The sequence below is a fragment of the Marmota monax genome, unplaced genomic scaffold, assembly GCF_021218885.2.
Source record: "Marmota monax isolate L192 unplaced genomic scaffold, Marmota_monax_Labrador192_F-V1.1 WCK01_AAM20220418_F8-fsc00281, whole genome shotgun sequence".
Lineage (NCBI taxonomy): Eukaryota > Metazoa > Chordata > Mammalia > Rodentia > Sciuridae > Marmota > Marmota monax.
Window position 1 is genome coordinate 51,765 of NW_026693208.1, and position 21,721 is coordinate 73,485.

A 21,721-nucleotide genomic window follows, 5' to 3' on the forward strand; every position below is an offset into this window, starting at 1 on the left:
AAACTTTATGGTGTATAGAAATATATGCTGCGAACTTAGTATTATTTTTCCAAACTTTTCCCAGTCTCTAGTGCATAAGCTTTTCAAGTAGACTTAGTCTCTGCTCTTGAAAGGTCAATGACATTATCTTTGTCTACCATTTTTAAAACTACAGGATATAAGGAAGGGTTAAAGTTTCTAATATGACAATCAGGGCAAAGTCCAAAAGGTATTTATGACAAGGTGTCTTTGCTAAAATCAGCTCATTTGCAGCAATGGTCTGGGTTGGATCCACTTGTGTTCTCTCTTTTACCTTGTTTTTTGCCCACATAGCAGCTGTATCGGTAAGTACAGCTCTGCTCCTCAGAGTATTTTGAAATGCCACTCTAGTAAAAATTATCAATTTTCCCTATGTTTATTTCCTTTCAGATTAAGCATCTTCCGAAAGGAGATGGTAAGAATCAATTCAAATACACAATGTTTCTGAAATTTCTCTCTCTTGTTCAGCAAAATTAATGATTTTTTTTCTACTTTTAACAAGTACCAGATGCAGAATTTCATGAAGAGAAGGACATTTCAGAAATCAACTTAGGTGGGTACAATTTTCTAGATTGTTAATTTCTTGAAATAATTTAAAACCTAGTGATAAGATTGCTGAAAAGCTCTTACCTTCATAATACTTCATTGCATACTTTTTTGGGGGGATATATTTCTTGGTACTTAATTGAGATTTATAGTTTCTGAAAAATGGCAATATAGCAAGAAAAAGATTAGATTTTCTAGGGGGGTTTTCGAGTCTCACATAACAATTTTCTGTTTGTAAATATATCATATTGCCAGTTTTTATTGAAAAAAATAAGGGAAAATAAGAATGGGTGATTATTCTGCTTGCTAAAGACAATTATAAGGTATAAGATCAGGATTTATTTACTGGGGAAAAGACCCTGCCTTACCTATTGCCCATCATATATACGGAGCATTTGGTTGGGACCCAGAGCAGCATGTCAGTGGATTTCTGTTTAGACAACCTGCTCACAGGTACATTTACCTGTGAGCATTACATTGGAGAAATCCATGGTCTCATCCACTACTGGGAGGAGAGAAGAGCTGAGGAGCTGTCTCTTTTCCCTGTGTCCTTCTTCTGAAATGAGAGGAAAGCCTTTACATTTCAGGGTCTTCAGCCAGGAGTGATGGAAGTGGAGACATTCATGATCATAAGCACCTTAGAGTTTGCCACAGCTTTCTATCTAATGACTTCTCGGTCCAATCTTGAAGTGGAGTAAATGTCTTCCTTTAGCAGGAAGACAGGAAGCTCCTCCCAGTGAGGCTGACTCACCCCAGATCATAGGTTACAGTAATGAGGCTCTCCTCCAGGTCTTCTGACTCATATCTCAATATCTCAGTGCTAGCTGATGACAAATACAAAAACCCAGACCTAAGAGTTAAATCTCTCTGGCTTTGTTCCATTCACAGAGAAGGCAACTGGTTGATATTTAATTGAAACAGCTTGAGAATGTCTGCATGGGCAAGGTAGAAAGAGCTTAGGAAAGTAAATGAATGAATGAATGTAAACAGTTCTGAGGAGCTACTCTAAAACAGGGCTAGGATTAGAATTAGAAGTTTCTCAATCTCATCCTTATTTATCTAGTAAAAGTTAATTATTTTACCTCTGCACCATTTTTTTTTCTGGTCACCACCTCTGAACTCTGACCCCAATGAAGAAACCTCTCTATTATGTATCCCTCCTTTTTTTAGACCATTCCAGTGAAGCCTCTAGGACTGATTAGCTTAGCCATGTGGCTAGATTCTAACCTCACAGATGGGTTGGGACAACCCCACAGAGAAAGTTGTCAGCTTTTGCTTCCTTCTTTCCAAGACCTGCAACCTTGATTGAACCTTTCTATTCTGCATCACAGACCGACTCCTCTAAGTCTGTCATTTCAGGAAAGATAGCTCCTCCTCCTGGATTTCAGGCTCAGATCCTCAGTTTTCCCTAATCTTGTTTTTTTTTTTTTTTCCCCATACCTTACAATCTTCCAGCAAATGCCGCCATGCATACTTTCGGATTGGATGCCAGCTGACATATTTCCACCCTGTCATTGCTCCACCTGGTCCAAGTCCCCTCACAGCTGGCTTGCCCTTTCCCCGACCTCATGGCTGCTCCTCCTTTTCTGCTTTCATCCCATCTAGACCACTCCACACGACAGGGACAGAGCCCTCCTCTTAATAGTTTTCAGGTCATGTCTCTGGTCCAACCTACTAAGGACTTCTCTTCTAACACACAATGACAGCCTTACAACCTTGATTCCCAAAGCATGGTCCACAGGCCAATATCACCCGCATGGCTTAAGAGCTTCCTCAGCAAAGCAGTGCTTCGGAGCTCCACCAACTGAATCAGCATCTCCATTTTGATAGACCTCAGGTGATTCCAGGTGATCTGACCCTGCCCCATTTCTTACTACTCTTCCCCTTTCTTACGTGAGCTTTCCAGGCACGATGACCATGTAGCCATTCCACCATGAAAGCATCTGTCCAGTGTGTCCTCCCCCAACTTGCAGCATTGGCATTTTAGGAAACACATTAGAAATGAAAACTCTTGGGCCCTTCCCAGCCTTAGCTGCTGCCTCTACCTCCAACATGCTTCCTTTACTCCCTCCATCAGGTTTCTGTTCAAATACCACATCCTCAGTGAGGTCTTTCCTGACTACCTTTGTAAAATGGCAACCATCTTTCACCTTAGAACTCTTTCTCCCTTACCCTGTTTTTTTAAAATCATATATATATTTTTTTACCATTTGCCTTACTCTACATTTGTTTATTCATGTGCCTCCCCTTTCCCTCATTTAAGAATGTCATTATCTTAATGGCTTTGTTCTATTCTCTGCAGTATCCCTTAGCATCTAGAAAAAAGCCTGAGATATACTAGGCACTTAATCAGTATGTGTTACCATGAACCAATTGGGTAGATTGAGGCTTGCTTTCCCTGAGTGTGTACTTCCACGGAAAGTGCTTCCCAACCCCCAACTCTGGCTATGCTGAGCAAGCACTGGACCCAGGTCTGAGTGAGCTTGTTCACATTATTCTGGAAGAGCTCTCCTCTCAATTTATTCCCAATCTAGGCCAGGTGCCAGGAAATGCATATATTTGCTCATGTCAAGCCTAGGTAAGAGCAGGATGGACCAGCACAAAGTGCCCTTACTAAAAAGATAACTCAGAACCTGGAGCCGACTGACAATGAGGCAGTGGAGTCCTTGCTGTTTGTTAGTTTTTGATTATACTGTTATCATAGGAATAGATCAGGATAACAACATTAAAACAAATCTAGGAAATGTGTGCATAAGGAGGGGGACAAGGCAAGCATGTCTCCTCTTACCTAACACTCCATGGTGTCATTTGAGAGATTGAACCCAACTTTTAAAGGACCATAGGCTTTGCCACGTGGGCCTTTGGCTACTGCTTGAGATTGTGAGTGCCTGCTGATTATTCTCTGGCTTGGCTTCCCAGCTGTAAAACAGGGGCTGCCCTCAGATTAAAGTACAACCCACTGATCCTGTCTGAAGTTGTTTGCATTTTTGGGGGAATGCTGCTTGTCTCTTGAGGGTTATGATAAGAAGTGACATTCTTTTAAACCCTCAAAAAGTTTTCCCATAAGGATATTGCCCTTTAAGAATCCTATTTTCAGAAACAATTTGAGGCCAGGATTAAGCAATAGCTGCAGAGTCTGTTCTGCTAAGCATCTGGCAGTGGGTGTTTGGAGATGGTTTTGAACAGATCTGTCTGCAATCCCCTGTGGCCTTCTTTATTTCAAGGGCAGAAATTTAGGCTTCGTTTTGGAGGATGCCATCATTTTATCATGGGAGAAAGCAAAACCAGCCTATTGACCTAGGGACAAGGCAGGAAAGTACAACAGCACAAGGGACCCTGGATGAGAAGTCAGGAGAGTCAGTGTTCATTTGGTCACCGACCAACAAGAAGTTTGTTACTTCTTGTCTTTGGGTTCCATTTCTTCCTTTGATGAGAGGTTCAGAGTCACTGATCAATGAAATTCCTTCTAATTCACCCCCAGGCTTTTTAGACAAAGTCTTTTTCCAAAATTGAAAAGAGAACATAATAATACGTTATATTTTCCTGGCTATTCACGTATATCAGAGGGAATTTTTCAAAAAGAGTTTAACCACATAAAGATTAAAATTAAAGTTATATAATGGCAAAGATGAATTTTAATGTGGGAGATACCTTTTAATAATGTTCATTCACATTTTTTTTTTAATTTTTAAAATCCACCTCTAGCTGCAGGCTTGGACCTATTTCAAGGGGACATCTTGCTGCAGGTGAGTACCTCCCATTGACACAATAATGTGCTCCAGGACTGCTACACCACAGTGATATGGGTAAACCTGTGCTCTATGGCCAGCCCTGGGGTGGATTCTAATTGTTAGGCACATCCACAAGGACTTACACTGTGGTTGATAGTGACAAAAAAAATAGGAAAACGAAGCAAACAGCAGAAGAGTGTATAATTATTAAATGGCCTATCTATCCAATTTTCCTATAAGCCAAGAATAAGAGAAAAAGAAATGCACCAAGGTATGTATTCAGCTGTCCATTTTGGGTGATTGTAGCTTTCCTTTATTTTGTTCTTAATAATTTCTCGAATTTTCCAGATTATCTCTAGGGACTTTCTATTACTTTTATAACAAGAAGACAAATGTCATTAAATTGTTTGAATCACTTGATAGATTCTATATGGTGTAAGAATTTAGTGAAAGAGAAGGTCAATGTTACTTTGAGCACCAGGCTTCCCAGGTATCTTTGCTTGTGTTTTCACAGAACTCCAGGAATGCCCTCAGAGACCCAGACTCCAGGTGGAAGTTCCCTATTCCTTACATCCTGGCTGACAATCTGGGTAATACACTTTGCTCTTCATTCGGAGCATCTGGTTTAACTTTTCTTTCTCTCCTTCTTCCTACTCAATGACTTCAGTGTGTGTGTGTATATGGTGGGGTGTGTGTCACCATCAATGTATAGGAGAATATCCCAGCCCTGACAATTCTCATGGAAAGAAAGACATGACGTTTCATCAAAACCAGGGCTGCTTACCCAGTTTGAGATGGAGTGTCAAAGAACAATTTTAAAATTGCAGCACACATTAAAATATTAATAAAACCAAAAGCAACATAAATGAAAGCACACTGAGATAAAATTTGGCATCCTGGTCATGAAAAATTTGTACTTGAATAGTTTTTAGGTGGTATGAGGATACTATTTTGCCAGAGAAATATGTCATGTGTTTGAGAAATAAAGTGTATATTTCACTTGTTCATGGTCCTTTTACACATTAATAATATCTTTTTTCTCTCTCTTAAGATAATGATCTGCATTTTACTCATTGTTAAAAATCATAATTAGAAATAAGTAAGAGAAGCTAAGAGTGACTGACAGCTGAACATCCAGCTGAATTCATGCTTGCAAGACCCATTCTTCCTAGATAAACACCATTGTCCTAATTTGTTGGGAAATTGAGTTGTTTTCCCCAATGTTTGCCAGCATACTTGCAAATTCGTACGATGCCAATATTTATTGGAACATGATTTGAGAAACACCAACGTTCAAAGGGATTCTTTCCCATTACAATTGTTCCTCTTATTTGTCACATCTGTACCACCTTGTCAAGTGCCAGGCTCTGCATCTCCACCTGGAATTTTGTGGAGTCCTCACCATGCCTCTGTGATGTCTAAGTCAGTGTTTCTCAGAATCTCAGGTGCATTAGACCCACCTGAGAACCTTGGTAACATGCAGAGTAGGTCAAGGTGAGGACTGATATCCTGGGTGTCTGATGGTCTCCTAAGTAATTCTGACACTGTCAGTCCCATGCAGACACTTACTTGAGTGACAGAGTCTCATTAGCTGCCAGGGAGGGAAGAAATAATAGAGACAGGAAATAAACCTGAAATAAGACAGTGGCGTGGCACTAACGTTATAGCAGTACTTCTCAAGCAGTATCTCTTGAAAATCACCTTTAATGTTAAAAAAAATCAAAACAGTTTGCCCGCTTCCTAGCCCCTTCTCTTTATCCTCCCCAGCCCCTGGTAATCCCTCCTCTATCTTACCTCCCTGCTAAATAATTAATTCTTTTTAAAATTTCACTACTCAGTAATATTTCCTTGTATTAATATATGATAAATTAGTTGTTTTCCTGTTGATGAACATTTGGTTGGTTTTTTAAGTTTGTTTTTTATTTGTTCCAATTAGTTATACATTTCAGCAGAATGCATTTCGACTCATTGTACACAAATGGAACACAACTTTTCATTTCTCTGATTATACATGATGCAGAGCCACACCATTTGTGCAATCATACATGTACATAGGGTAATAACATCCATCACTCCACCATCTTTCCCACTCCCATACCCCCTCCGCTCCTCTCATTCCCCTCTGCCTATCCTAAGTTCCTCCATTCTTCCCTTGCCACTGCCTCCACATTATGGATCATAATTCACATATCAGAGAAAATATTTTGGCCTTTGGTTTTGGGGGGATTGGCTTATTTCGCTTAGCATGATATTCTCCAGCTCCGTCTATTTACCTGAAAATGCCATAATTTCATTCTTTTTAAGGTTGAGTAATATTCCATTATGTATATATACCACAGCTGCTTTATCCATTCATCTATTGAAGGGCATCTAGGTTGGTTCTACAGTTTTGCTATTGTGAATTGAGCTTCTATCAACATTGATGTGGCTGCGTCACTGTAGTATGCTATTTTTAAGTCCTTTAGGTATAGACTAAAGAGTGGGATAGCTGGGTCAAATAGTGCTGGAAATACTGCTTTCCAGAGTGATTGCACAAATTTGCGGTCCCACCAGCAATGTGTGAGAGTACCTTTCCCCCCACATCCTTGCCAATACTTATTGTTGCTTTGCTTGTATTCTTGATAATTGTCATTCTGGCTGGAGTGAGAAGAAATATTAGAGTACTTTTGATTTGCATTTCTCTAATTGCTAGAGAATGTTGGACAAGATTCTTAAAGCACAAGAAATCTTGTTAAGGAAGTGAGGGCCTAATCCGACATGGTGGAGATTGGGCCTATTTTTTCTTCTCTTGGGCACAGGGTCTCTGGTCTAATTCCTAGGTCTTTGATCCACTTTGAGTTGAGATTTGTGTAGAGTGAGAGATAGGGGTTTAATTTCACTTTGCTGCATATGGATTTTCAGTTTTCCCAGCACCATTTGTTGAACAGGCTATCCTTTATCCAATGTATTTTTTAGCACCTTTGTCTAGTATGAGATAACTGTATTTATGTGGGTGTGTGTCTGAGTCTTCTATTCTGTACCATTGGTCTACATGTCTATTTTGGTGCCAATACTATGCCATTTTTGTTACTATTGCTCTGTAGTATAGTTTAAGGTCTGATATTATGATGCCTCCTCTTTCACTCTTCTTGCTAAGGATTGCTTTGGCTATTCTGGGTCTCCTATTTTTCCAAATGAATTTCATGATTGCTCTTACTATTTCTATGAGGAATATGGTTGGGATTTTAATTGGAATTGCATTAAATCTGCAAAACACTTTTGGTAGCATGGTTATTTTGACAATATTAATTCTGTCTATCCAAGAACATGGGAGATCTTTCCATCTTCTAAGGTCTTCTTCAATTTCTTTCTTTAGTATTCAGTTTGTTTTATATTTGCAGTTATTATGAAGAAAACTGCTCTGATCATTGTTACACAAGTCTGTGTGGATATACTTTTTTAAATTTGGGGGAAAATACTTAGGAATAGAATTGCTTAGTAATATGGTAAGTGAATGTTAAATTTTATAAGGAAATGCCAGTTTTCCAAAGTGGCTGTGCCATATTACATCCCTGCTAAGTACGCATTTAAGTGTTCTATCTGTTCCACATTCTCACTAAAATTGGTAGTGCTAATTTTTTAGATTATAGCTATTTAATTATTGTGAAATGGAGTCTTGTGATTTGAATTTGCACTTCCTTAATGACAACTGATATTTTACACATTCTCATATGGTATTGACTATTTGTGTATTTAATTTTATGAGGTGTCTAACTTTTATGATTTTGTTTTTTATTGTCTATATTGTTTGTAGAATAATTTTATATATTATGAAGTCCTTTATCATACGTACAGTGAATATTTTCTCCTACTTTGTGGTGTATCTTTTTAAGCAGTGTGCTTTACAGGGCAAAAGTTTTAATTCTGATAAAGTCTGGTTTATCAAGTTTTAAACTTATACTTTGTATTTTTATATTCTAAACATTGTTGCTTAACTTGAAGTCATAATCATATTCTCCAATATTTTATAGTTTCAACTTATGTCTATAATTAAAATTATCATGTTTTCTAATCCCTAAACATTAGTTAGGTCTATTTAATTTCTCTCATCAATGTTTTATAAATTTCAGTGTAGAGATATTATGTGTCTTTGGTTAAATTTATTTTTAGACATTTCATTTTTTTGATGCTACTAAAATAGTAAAATAGTATTTCAAATTTTTTATTCAAATTTTTCTTATATAAAAATACAATGGATTTTTAATAATGACTTTGTATCTTTCTAACTTCCTAGATTTATTCATTAGTTCTTTTTATAAAAATTTGTATTTGTTCTTTTTAGATATACATGACTGTAGAATATATTTGGACATTCTATACATACATGGAGTATAACTTCCCATTCTTGTGGTTGTACATGATGTGGAGTTACACTGGTCAGTGTATTCATATACGAACATAGTAATGTATTAATTAGTTCTAATGTTTGCTGATTTTTATTAGTTCTAATTTTTGCTCCTTAGATTTCTTGGAATTTTCCATGAAAACATTTTATACAAATACATACACTATCATCATCATCGTCGTCATCATTTTCTATTGTTGTTTTTTTCTGTTGTTATTGTTGTTATTATTATTATTATTATTATTATTATTATCATTATGATGATGCTGGGGATTGATCCCAGGGCCTCATGCATGCTAGGCAAGCACTCTACCACGGAGCTACATTTTGATTTAGAATTATCTTTTTTCCAAGTCTTCTATTCATCTGACCTCTACCCCCTTTTTCCTGACTTTGTTTAATCACAGTTTTAACATTTCATCTTAATTCTCCTGTTGGCTTATTAGCTCAAACTCTTTGTATTAGCGCTCTCTCTCTCTCTCTCTCTATATATATATATATATATATAAAATGTACAGCTCTAGGGGTTACAGCATTCATTCTCTATATGTGATAGTCTCCTTAGATGGAATGTTATGCCATTTTGCATGAAATACAAGCATTTTACAATAGTATAATACCATTTATACCCATACCTTTTGTGTTATATATTTTTGTCTATATACTTTATTAGTCTGACCATTTTTGCTTCACATTATTGTTTTTTAGAATATTTAATAGAAATTATAGTCTTCACATTTACCTTCATAGAGCAACTTCTGGTGCTCTTAATTCCCCTATACATCTCAGTTCCTATCTATGTCATTTCTCTTCAGTCTGAAGAACTTTCTTTAGCATTTCTTGAAGAGCAGATGTATTGGTGACAAATTCTCTTCTAATTTTCATCCAAAAATAGGCTTTATTTTGCAGGATATTTTTATTGGAAATAGAATTTGGATTCGTAGTCTCCATTTTTTAATTTCAGCATTTTAAGGTTGCAATCCATTTTGTCTTTCTTTTTTCCTACATTTTATTGTAAGAAATTTAAATATGAAAAAAACATAAAAGCATTTTACAATGGATATTTACAAACTCACCACCTAGATTACAGAATTAACATTTTGTGTTTTGCTTTATCTCTTCTGTCCCTCCTATCCATCCCTCGATATCCAAGCCATTCTAATTTTGATGGATTTAAAAGTAAATTTCAAAGGCCTGGGTATAACTCAGTGATAGAGTGTGTGCTTAGAATACTTAAGACCCTGGGTTCAATCTCAAGCATCTGAATACATACATACATACATACATACAGACATACATTGTAGTTTAGTGGTAGAGAGCTTGTGCAATACACCAGTCCCTAAGTTTGAGCCCCAGTACCACAAAAATAACTAAATTAAATTAATAAGATTAAAAATAAATAAATAATTTTCATGCACTAGTATATGTTCTGTCAAATATCTCAGCCTACATATTGTTAACTCAAGCTCAATATTTGTTAATGGTTCTATTTAATGTAAAATGTACATAGGGTAAAAAATATATAAATTTAAGTATATAGTTTAATGAGTTCTTAAAGGATTATACACCTCTGAAACCTAAATTTCTTTCAAGAGATGGAACATTGTTCTCTCATGTCCTTCCCACTTACCTCACCTTACTGAACAAAAACTGTTCTATATTTGTCCTTTTGACTCCTAGATTTTCATATTCTAGACTTTTATATAAATGGATTCATATGTTTTGGTATCACATTACTTTGACTAACAATTTTTTTTTACTCAATAGAATGTTCTTGAGATTCCTCAGTGTTGCATGCATCAGCAACTTGTTCCTTTTTATTACTGAGTGCCATTTATTGTATGATTTAGTTTATCACAGTTCTTGTAACTATTTAGGGTTGATTTCCATGTTTTGGCTACTATGAATAAAGCTATTAAACTCCAACTCCACAAACAAAATAAAACAAAAAACAAAACAAAAGACAAGAAAAATCTACTAGAAACATTTGTTCACGTGCTTTTAAAAATATGTTTGTATCTTCAGAATAAATACCTAAGAGCAGAATTAGTGGACTTAACCATAGCTGTAAGATTAGTGTTAGCCTCTTTCTATGAGCTTGTACCATTGTACATATCCACAAACAATGTATGAGAGTTCTAATCACTCCACAACCTCACTAACATTTGCATTGACCTTCTTTTTAATTTTGGCCATTATAGTAGGCCAAAATTATAGTGGGACATGTAGCACTGTTTTATGAATTGTTTATAATAGCAAGTGGTGCTATTTTATTAATTTGTATTTCCATGATGGCTCATGATGTCTCCTTCTTTCAGTTACTTATTGGTCATTTCTCTATCTTCCCTTGTGAAATATTTGTTCAAATGGTTTAGCTATTAAAAAATTAGTTTGCTTATCAATTTATTGTTGTGTTGTAGAAATATTTATGTATTTTAGATATGTCTTTTGTCCAATATATTTATATATTTGGCAAGCATTTTGCCCGTTACATTGTCTTTGGTCTCAAATGTTTTTGTTGAGAAATCAGCCATCTCCATATTATGGTTCCCCTGTATGTAATGTGTTCATTTTTTCTCTAGATGCTCTTTATTTTTGTTTTTGTAACAGTTTCACTATATGCTTTTGTTGATTTTCTTTGTATTTATCCTACTTGGGTTCACCAAGCTTCTTAGATCTGTAAGGTAATTTCAAAATTACCAAATATTAGTAATTTTGGGCCATTATTTTGCTCAAATAATATTCATTTTTAAGAATATTTTCTCTCTGATTCTTACCACTTGTAGTCTTTTGTTAAACTCATCAAGTAAATTTTCTATTCTGGATATAATGCTGATAGAATTTTCATTTGTTCTTTCTTCTCATTTACTTTTTTGCTGAGATTCTTTGTATATTGCTTTTTTTCTTTAATTCCTTGAACAAATATATAATAATGATTTTCTTTGGATTTGTTTCTCTATTGACTGCTATTACTATATTTATGGATTATATTTTCCTGTTTCTTCGCAGTTCCAGTAATTTTTAGTTCTATATTAGAAAGTTGTAGATGTTACATTGTAGAGATGCTACATTCTATGTTAATTTTTGTTAGAGCAGTTAAATTACTGTATGATCTTCTGGGATTTGTAGAGGATTTGTTTTGGTCTTATCCTTTGTTGAAAGCAAATCCCTAAGAGCTGGAACACTGTCTTTACTCTTAAGCTATGGCCTTGCCCAGGTTTTAGTGGATTGCCCAAGGGTTTTCACAGCCTGTCTATTTTGGCTTTGCTCAAACTCCAAATTCTTTTTGTACTGTGGTGGGCATCCCTGAATTAGGTGTTCAACCTGATCAACTTTCCACTAAGCTGTGCTCAGCCCTCTCCCATTTATGCTGAGTTCATGAGTCAGACAGGATTAGAGGGTCACTTATATACAGATTTGGGGGACCACTTTCCCTCCTCATCAACCATGACTTTCCTTTTCCATACTACCTTCCTTGATTTTCAGCCACTCAGGCTGGAACTCAGTCTCAAACTCTTCCCTGTGATATGTCGAGAAAATACAACAGCAGATATGCTTGAGTTCTCTTTTCCTTGCACTGAAAGAATTGGGAAGCATCCTCAAACAAAATAGTGTGAATCAAAATAGTGTGAATAGTATAAGTGTGAATCTTACCCAGTGAAATTTCCTTTCATGGTTAGAAGTTTTCTCAGTTTTCTTGTTTGGTCCTTTTTCAGTGTATGCAAAGTTTTTTTTTAATTTTTCAAAGTTTCTAACTGTTATCTGTGGGAGGTGTAGTCAGATTCCACCTCCTCTATCATTACAACCTACGAAACTCAAAGGATTCTTACATGAAATATAATTAACCTTCCTTTGCTCGTGTTTCACTGTGTATAGTCATTAGTGCCTGAAGCTAATTCTTATATTATTTGATCCAGACTTAGGAGAACTAGTGGTTTCAAAACTAATGTGTTGTTCAAGATAAAACCATGTAAAACTTACAATGTCCACACATTCTGCTGGGAATGAGGGACACAGAAAAAGATATGCTCCTTTTTTTCAAGGACCTAACAGCATACTAAGTGGAACAGATCATCTCTGTAAAAACAGCTCATGAAAATCTGGTGTGGCTCCCACATTGAGAGGAGGATCACCCAGGGTTGGAAAGATGGAGGCTTCAACTGGCTTTGCTTTCTTTTTTTGTCCCCCTGCTCAATGTTGTTGGGATAATTTTCACAAAAATATCAGAGTTGACAAGTTTGCTTATTTAGGTGTTCAGAGGGAAGAAAAGGTATGATTTTGATATTAACTGCTCACAGAACCCCCAGTATTTGGCTTCAGGAAAACAAAAGCAGTACTCCAGATAGCTTGCCTTCAGTATTAGCAAACAAATTTTTGTTTTTACACTTTATTCGGGTATCCTGGATATATCTCTTCATATTATAGATAACTAAGTAAAAATAGGTAAATGTGTATGCAATTTACCTATTAGGTAGGTTTAATGAATGCTCTTGTTATTGTTATTTGTGTTGTTTCCACAAGTTATTTATTGACTATCCAATGACTATTTTGTTTTAATTTTATAAATTATTATTTTAATGGTACTAGTAATGGGGTACAATACAACAATTTGATACATGTATACAACATGTAATGATCAAATCAGAATATTTAACATTTCCATTTAGTTAAAGATTTTAACAAGATTTTTGACTAACATAATTATTGTACATGTTATGAGGTACAAAATGATATTTCAATATATGTAGATAATGGATAGTGATCAAATCAGGGTACTTAATATTTCTATCTCCATAGCATTACTTGTATTTGAAGTCTTCAAGCTACTCTCTTCTTGTTCTTTATAAAATATGTAAAAGGTTATTGTGAATTATGATCACCCACTGTGCTGTGGAACCCTAGAACTTTTTGCTTCCATCTGTGTTTTGATATTCTTTATTCAGCCTCTCTCTATTTTCCCTCCAACTCTCCGTTCCCAGCCTCTAATAATTACTGATCTACATTCAAATTGACTCTTTTTTAGTACCCACATGAGAAAGAGAAAATGCAGTGTTTGTCTTTTGATGTCTGACTTATTTCACTAAGCATAAATTTGCTGCACATGTTTGGATATTTCTTCTTATGGCTGAATCACATTTCATTATGGATACACACCACGTTTTCTGTATCTGTTCATCTATTGGTGGGCATCTAGGTTCATTCCATGTCTTTGCTAATGTGAACAGAGCAGCAAGGGAATTGAGGTATTTCTTTGATCGCTGATATCATTTCCTTTAGAAATACACCTAGAAATGAGATGGATGGATCATTTGATAGATTTGCTTCTAGTTTTTTGAGCAACCTCTGTGCAGTTCTTCATAGTAGCTCTGCTAATTTACCTTCCCAACAATGTGTAAGAATCCATTTTCTCCAGAATTTGCTATTTTTTCTCTTTCCTGTAATAGTCATTTTAACTGGGGTGAGATGATATCTCATTGTGGTTTTGATTTGCATTTTGGCTGAGATGTTGAACATTTTTTTCATAAACATGTCAATTATTTGGATGTTTTCTTTTTTAATTAATTAATTAATTTTAACTAGGTATACATGGCAGTAGAATTCATTTTGATTCATTGTTCACAATTGCAGCACAACTTCACATTTCTATGGTTGTACACCATGTACTGTCACACCATATGTGCGATCATACATATACCTAGGGTAAAGATGTCCATCTCATTCCACCATCTTTTGTGCCCCCATATCCCTCCCCTTGCCTTCCTCCCCTTTGCCCAAAGTTCCTGCATTTTTCCCATGCCCCCTCCACCAATTTCTTTTTTGTGGTGCTGGAGATTAAACCCAGGGCCTTGTGCATGTGAGGCAAGCACTCTACCAACTGAGCTATATCCCCAGCCCAAGTATTTGTTTATAACATTTGCCTATTTAAAAATTGGATTATTTGTGTTTTTTGTTGTTGGATTTTTTGAGTTCTTTATATATTCTGGCTATTAATGCTTTATCAGATGACTTTTTTCCCATTCTGGAGCTTGTCTCTTCCCTCTATTCATTGCTTTCTTTGTTGCACAGAAGCTTCTTAATTTATTTATGCTTTTGTTGCTCTTGCTTTTAAGGTCTTATTTTTTTTAAAGAGAGAGAGACAGAGAGAGAATTTTTTTAATATTTATTTTTTTAGTTTTCGGCAGACACAACATCTTTGTTTGTATGTGGTGCTGAGGATCAAACCTGGGTCACACACATGCCAGGCAAGCGTGCTACCGCTTGAGCCACATCCCCAGCCCAAGGTCTTATTTTTTTAAATATATATATTTTTAATCATATCCTATACTGATATGTTGAAGTGTTTCCTTTATGTTTTCTTCTAGTAGTTTCATAATTTCAAGTCTTTTATTTAGGTCTTTGATCCATTTTTTTGTTGATTTTTGTACCAGGTAAGAGATAAAAATTACATTTCACTTTTTCACATATGAATATTCCATTTTCCCAGTGTTGTTTATTGAAGAAACTGTATTTTCTCCAATGAGTGTTTTTGGTTCAATGGTACAAAATACAATGCCCATGAATAACGCTATGACTTACAGCCAACTGATTCCTGGGAAAGGCAATTATAATTATTTCTTTAATGATTTTGATATGATCTCTTCAGAGCGATGCTGTGGAATCTCCAGCATGATAGCTTACTAAATGAAACAAGGGTCAAAAATCCATGACATAATTACCTGGTAAACTGCCAAGAATGATAAATTCTTTAAGTGAATGCATAAAATGAAATGTGCAAGAAATATAATTCAATTTTATATGACTTGGTTTAATTTTTAACTGTGAGCTCAACCTTCACTGAGTTGATGGGAAGAAGAAACTGCACACAATGTAAAACCCAATCTCAGTTCCCTGGAGTATCTTTCCTCTTCACCCATCCTTGTCCGGCAATGCCCAGGTGTGAGCCTCTGGGGTGAAAGGGAAGCATTTGATCTTTGGTCAGCATCTACCATTCTTGCTCCTCTGGTGCATTAGGCTTCTGCTGCTTGAGTTCCAATAGAAATATCTACTATGTGACTCTCCTGAGGCAATGTACTAAAAAAATCTCTACTCCAGTGGGGGAAAGGAAAAGAGAAAATGGGCAAGTTATTTTATTAAGCCACATATACGTATGTGTCCCTATTCTGTAATCATATTTACATTGTACATTTTAAAGTATGTACATAAGGTTTATGTCCACAACTAATTTTGCAGTTTTAGTTTCTAAGTAAATTGTTTACTACTAAAAATATATATAATGTGCTGGGTGCAATGGCACATGCCTGTAATCCTAGTGGCTCAGGAGGCTAAGGCAGGAGGATTGCAAGTCAGAGACGAGCCTCAGTAAATTAGTGAGACCCTGTTTTAAAGTAAAAAATAAAAAGGCTCGGGTGTGGCTCAGTGGTTAAGTGCCCTTGGGTTCAGTCCTTAGCACCAAAATGTCATGGGGCAGACTGCTCAGAAAATGTACCAAGTCCATTTTGTCCAAATTGGAGATCTTTTTTTCTTTCTAAATATTTATTTATTTATTTTTAGTTGTAGTTGGATACAATACCTTCATTTATTTATTTTTATGTGGTGTTGAGGATCCAACACAGGACCCCACACGCACTAGGCAAGTGCTCTTCCGCTGAGCCACAACCCCAGCCCCAAATTGGAGAGTCTTTATTTAGCTGGCTGGCCAGTGACTTCTCCCCACAGTACCCATAACTGTCTCTGCAAGGAACAGCCTGGAGCCTAAGCATTTCAGGGTTTTTAAAGGCAAAAACCACATCAGGGTTGATGTAGCTACAAGCAAGCAGGGGTACAGAAGCTGAACTGAGCAGTTAGCAAAACAATGCAATGGATACATTGGCATTTCCCATGAGACTTTCCAGGTTAGCATAGCAGCAAGCAAGCAGAAAGGAAGTGGGTCAAAATGACCCTAGTTGAGTACAAGTTAGAGAATGGTTACTAACGGCTAGACAACCAATTTCTGACAGGGTACATTGCCCAAAAAAATGGGAACCAAAAAGAGAACAATTTTACACTGTATCAGAATTGCCATTTTGTGTTGCCAAGCATGCTATGCCAAGCAACTATTGATAGGTACAGAGGGAGAGTGTTCCCATGGGAGAAGCATTTTTTATATGACATGGATTCTTGGGGTAAAATGGAGTCTGTTTGGTCATTACCCATATAGCTTGGCCCATAACAAAAAACAAACAAATAAATAAATAATATATGAAAAATAAATTTTATATGTATGTGCATATATATATATAATTTCTATATATATATATATATTATATATATATGAAATAACCCTCTGTGAATTTCATGTAGTGGCATGGTTTTCTATAAGCTATAAATTATGTCTATTATCCAAGGTCTAAATAATGCTCATTCATTTTTTTTAACTGTTTTTTGCAGATCTAAATGCCAAAGGAGCCATTCTCTATGCCTTTGAAATGTTCCGCCTCAAGTCCTGTGTGGATTTCAAGCCCTATGAAGGAGAAAGCTCATACATCATATTTCAAAAATTTAGTGGGTTAGTATGAGATATTACAGAGTGTGAAATATCATGCATTCTCTGGTTTATAAAAAATGACACAACTATTTTTTAAGGGCTAACAGAAGAAATTCCAAGGAAACTAAAAGCCACATCAAATCTTTCACTGTGAATTTTTAAATTTTATGACATTCTAATGTGCTAAACAGAGAATGAATTGTTTGGATTATGTCTGGGCCCCAGATAATTTTTTTCTTTTCCTAGGTTTATGTCATTTTTAAAAATTATAGGGCTTTTTTTTAAAAGTAAAGTTTATTGAGTTATAAATTATACCTTCCTAATGGTACTTTTCTAAATTGTAATACTCTCTTAACTGCATCTCTGAAAAGTTCTAGATGTAAATTTGCTCTTTGTAGGATGTACTTCTAAGAACAAATTACTGTTATATCAAGAAAGGAGGTCTCCATCCTCAATTGTGTGTATGTTGACCACCAACCCGGTCTTGATGCAGTTGGAAAGCAAAGCCATCACCAGGAAGACACTGCCAGTTTGTGTCTTCAAGCCACCTGAAACCATGTCCTTGCTGTGGTGCCTATCACTGCCTGCAGATTTTGTCCTCACAGATTATCTGGTTCTGGCCTTGGGGTTTTTTTAAGGAAAGTTGGCACATCATTTAGCTCTTAAGAAAAAAATATGCAAAACATTAGCAGTAAACTAAATAACAAAATGCTGATGATCACTTAGCTACAAGTTAAATACCTAGCTTACCCAAGAAGTTATTTTCTTAGCTCATTCTTTTATTTTAAAATAAAAGGTTAGCATAGCAGCAATCAAGCACCTACTATGCACCAAGAAGTGTTCTAATCTGTAGGTAAAAGAAGTGTGAGGTGCAGTCTTAGAATTCAGAAGTTGGCAGGGGAGGGTCGTAAGGACATAAGAGTTTCAGGGCAATTGGGGAGTGCCCTACCTGGTGGCAGGATGGAATTGGGACCTCCAACAGTATGGGGTGAAGTACTGGGATGGCTGAGGAGGGTGTCAGGGACATGAAGGGAGAAGGAGTTAGAGGCAGAAGACAGAGAAGGACTAATAGTGGTGGGAAGAGAAAGAAGAGGAAGAGGAAGAAGGGGAAGGACGAGGAGAAATAAGAAGAGAGCAAAGAGAATCTGCCTTACTTGAAGGACTCATTAAACTTTGTATGAAAAAAGAGCCATGAGTGAGGGAGCAAGGGAAGTTTATTTTTTGAGGTTTTTACAGGTCATATAAATGGAAATAGCAATAGTATTTGGACAGTCCCTTCTCATGTGAAGGGAAAACATTTATATATACAAGTATATCTCAGGACTTTCCAGAACCACACAGTTTAGAGGTTCTCTGCTTTTGACTACTTCATCTTGTCTTGGTAACTTCTGCACTTCAAGAAACTACTGAAGTCTTTAGTTATTTATTGCAAACTTCAGGGGGAAAATTAGCTTTCTCAACACTTTTATTTCCATTCTTTACTCCTCTTGCATCACTTTTTTTTCATAGAGAGTAACTTATTAAAGAAAATTAAAGTAGTATGATTATTTCCCAAAAGTTCTTTTCTCAGTTAAATTCTCTTGGCTTATTTCTAACCATTGACTTGGTCCGCAGATGTGACTAAGGGGGTGGTCACCTTTGAGAGACATTCTTTATAAAAGCTCAATCTAGTGGACTCTCATTGCCTAGGGCCCTTGATACATTTAAGTTGGGAAGGGGAAGAGGAGAGTCTGGGGAAGGAGAGGAGGAGAGTCTGGGGAAGGGGAGGAGGAGAGTCTGGGGAAGGGAGTAGTCCACAATGTTCCCAAACTCTTCAGGGCATTGGTCCCCTGAGGCTGGAAGCCAACTGGGCTGTTTCAGAACACAAGCTCAAATGGTCATGGTATGGAAGAATTTATGGAATTTTTTTTCAAGTTACACCTTTCTGTTGTTTGGGATGGGGTATTAGTATGAAATTTTGTTGGGGAGGATATGGAAAAGAGTGGGGGAAGAAATGATTAATGTTCCTCCTGGTTTGGTGATACTTTGCAGAGTAAAGCCTGGTTTGGCAATAAAATGCTATCATCTAAGAGTCAAGATTATCATGGTTATATTTGTACAACTTGGTAATTTTACTATAAATCATGGAATTGCACACTTAGGGAAGTTTATGGTATATAAATCATATCTTATATAATTAGAAAATAAATAAATGAGATACATTTTGAATAGAACGCATATCCATTCACGCTTGAGTGTATTTGTCACTGTTTTGGGGAGAACAAAGGCAGACAATAGTTCTGTCACCAGAGTACTTAAAATCCACAGGTAACATTCAAAACTGTTAGCAATTTTCTCATTCTGCTCAGCATTGACCATTGTTTCACAGTTTAAAGCCAACAAAGAGATAATGTGTGGGAAGCTTTGGGTTTGCTGATAGACAGGGGAAATTAGATTTATGAAAAAAGATTTTAAAAAATTGGGAAAAAGAGGACTAGGGGCTCTGCCACAAGGAATTTAGGGAAACTTCCAGAAGTTTCTGAGCCCAGCAATTTCTGAGGGAAGTTCTAGGCCCTCCCTGTCTGGGGCCACCAGGAGTAAGTTAGGCAGCCTTCTGGTACTGCCATATGCCATAGTCCTGCACAAGGGATGGCTTAATTGACTTGCTTTTTAAATGAGGTTCTATTCATAATCATGAAATTTACACCTGCTCATTATAGGGAATTTGGAAATTTATTGAAGTATAAAAGGAAATTTAAATTCACCACAGCCATCACTCAGAAACAACTTAATATTCTGGTCTGAAGGTAATAATGTTATTTTTGGAGTTCCCTTGTGGGTTTATGAAGGCGAGAAAGAATACTGACTTTTATTTCTTTCCACCTTGGTGCATTATTAGGATTAACTTGCCTCTAAATGTGTACCAGGAATTTTTATTTTAACACTTGATCTTAGTCAAAAGGCTGAGAAGTGATAGGATCATTGCTTTTAAAGCTGCATAATAGTCCCTACAGGGGAATATGTTTGAATGATTAGTATATGAAACCTCTAAATGGTTTATTTTTTTAGGTCCATTTATAAATTTTTGTTTTTAATTGATACATGCTTTAGTAAATGTGCATATTGTGTAATGAACTGGACAACAGGTACAAAGTTTGGTTACATAAGCTGAATTAATTCTGGTGTTCTAATAATCATGGGATGGTGATTACAGCTAACTATATTGTAATGAATATTTCTGAACAACTGGAAGGAGCACAATAAAAGTTCTCACTATAAATAAATGTTATTTTTAAAGAATCAGAACTAACTTTCTTCTCTTTTGTGTTCTGAAATCCTCTGAATTATAGCCACTTAAGAATTCTCTAGGAAAAATATCTCCTTTTCTCCTCTTTATAGGTGCTGGTCCTCAGTGGGTGACCAACATGTGGGACAGAACCTGTCCATTGGCCAGGGCTGTGACTATAAGGCCATTGTTGAACATGAGATCCTGCATGCTTTGGGATTTTACCATGAGCAGTCAAGGACTGACCGGGATGATTATGTGAACATCTGGTGGGATGAAATTACGTCAGGTGTGTATGACCCCAATGGGTTGGGTGGAGGTTGCTCTTGCCTTTACAGCTTGTGAGGAACATTTCTGAAATGGCAAGGGCAGCGCTGTGTGGACAGGAGTTTCAACCTCCCTGGTGGAAAACAGACCTTGAAGAGGTGGTGACTTCTTGGGCTTTCCTTGGGCTATACAGATGTGATCATAACTCTTCCTGGAAAAGGTCTCATGGGATGGTGTGCATTGGTTAACTCTGTGGGGGCTAACAAAGTTAACCAGAAGTCTCCACTTTGTATTAGTGTTTTTCTTAGCACACTATCTAGAACTCTACCTTCTTTCTTTTTTTTTTACCATTTTTTTAAAAAATGGTGCCTTATAGCTGTACATAATGGCAGGATTTGTTGCTACACATTCGTTCATGTACAGAATATAACAACAGAATTTGGTCAGTATGACTCCCTAGTATTTCTCTGTTCCTTCCCTTCCACCTACACCCTGGTTCCTTTGTTCTACTGATCTCCCTTTGATTTTTGTGAGAGACCCTCCTCCCACCTTTCTTCTTCTTTTCCTTTCTAGCTTCCACATATAAAGGAAAACATATGACCCTTGTTCTTCTGAGTTTGGCTTGTTGCAGTTGACACAGTGATCTCAAATTCCATTCATTTTCCTGCAAATGATAATTTCATTTTTTACTTTGTGTCTGAATAAAACTGTGTGTATATATGCCACGTTTTCCTTATAGATTCATCTGTTGATGGACACCTAGGCTGGTTCCGTAGTTTGGATGTCGTGAGTTGTACTATTATAAACATGGATATGCATGTATCACTGTACAGTCATAACTTTAATTCTTCAGGAATGGTATAGTTGGATCATATGATGGTTCCATTCCTAGTTTTCTGAGAAATCTCCATACTGATTTCCACAGTGGTTGTACTAATTTACAATCCCACCAACATTATTGAGTGAAATAAATTAGACTTCTGAGG

At 36.4% G+C, this 21,721-nt stretch overlaps 1 protein-coding gene across 2 annotated transcripts in view; it reads left to right on the plus strand.

The window, feature by feature from the left end:
* The first annotated feature begins 224 nt into the window (after positions 1–224).
* The window catches only part of Mep1a (meprin A subunit alpha), a 40,004-nt gene continuing 18,507 nt past the window's right edge, over positions 225–21,721 (plus strand). For both annotated transcript variants that reach the window (XM_046456042.2, XM_046456043.2), the window contains exons 1-7: positions 225–323; positions 409–433; positions 521–571; positions 4,270–4,310; positions 4,810–4,885; positions 17,107–17,224; positions 20,582–20,757. In XM_046456042.2, the coding sequence (XP_046311998.1) occupies positions 255–323; positions 409–433; positions 521–571; positions 4,270–4,310; positions 4,810–4,885; positions 17,107–17,224; positions 20,582–20,757 (556 nt within the window). In that variant the 5' untranslated portion in view covers positions 225–254. The remainder of the gene's footprint in view (positions 324–408; positions 434–520; positions 572–4,269; positions 4,311–4,809; positions 4,886–17,106; positions 17,225–20,581; positions 20,758–21,721) is intronic.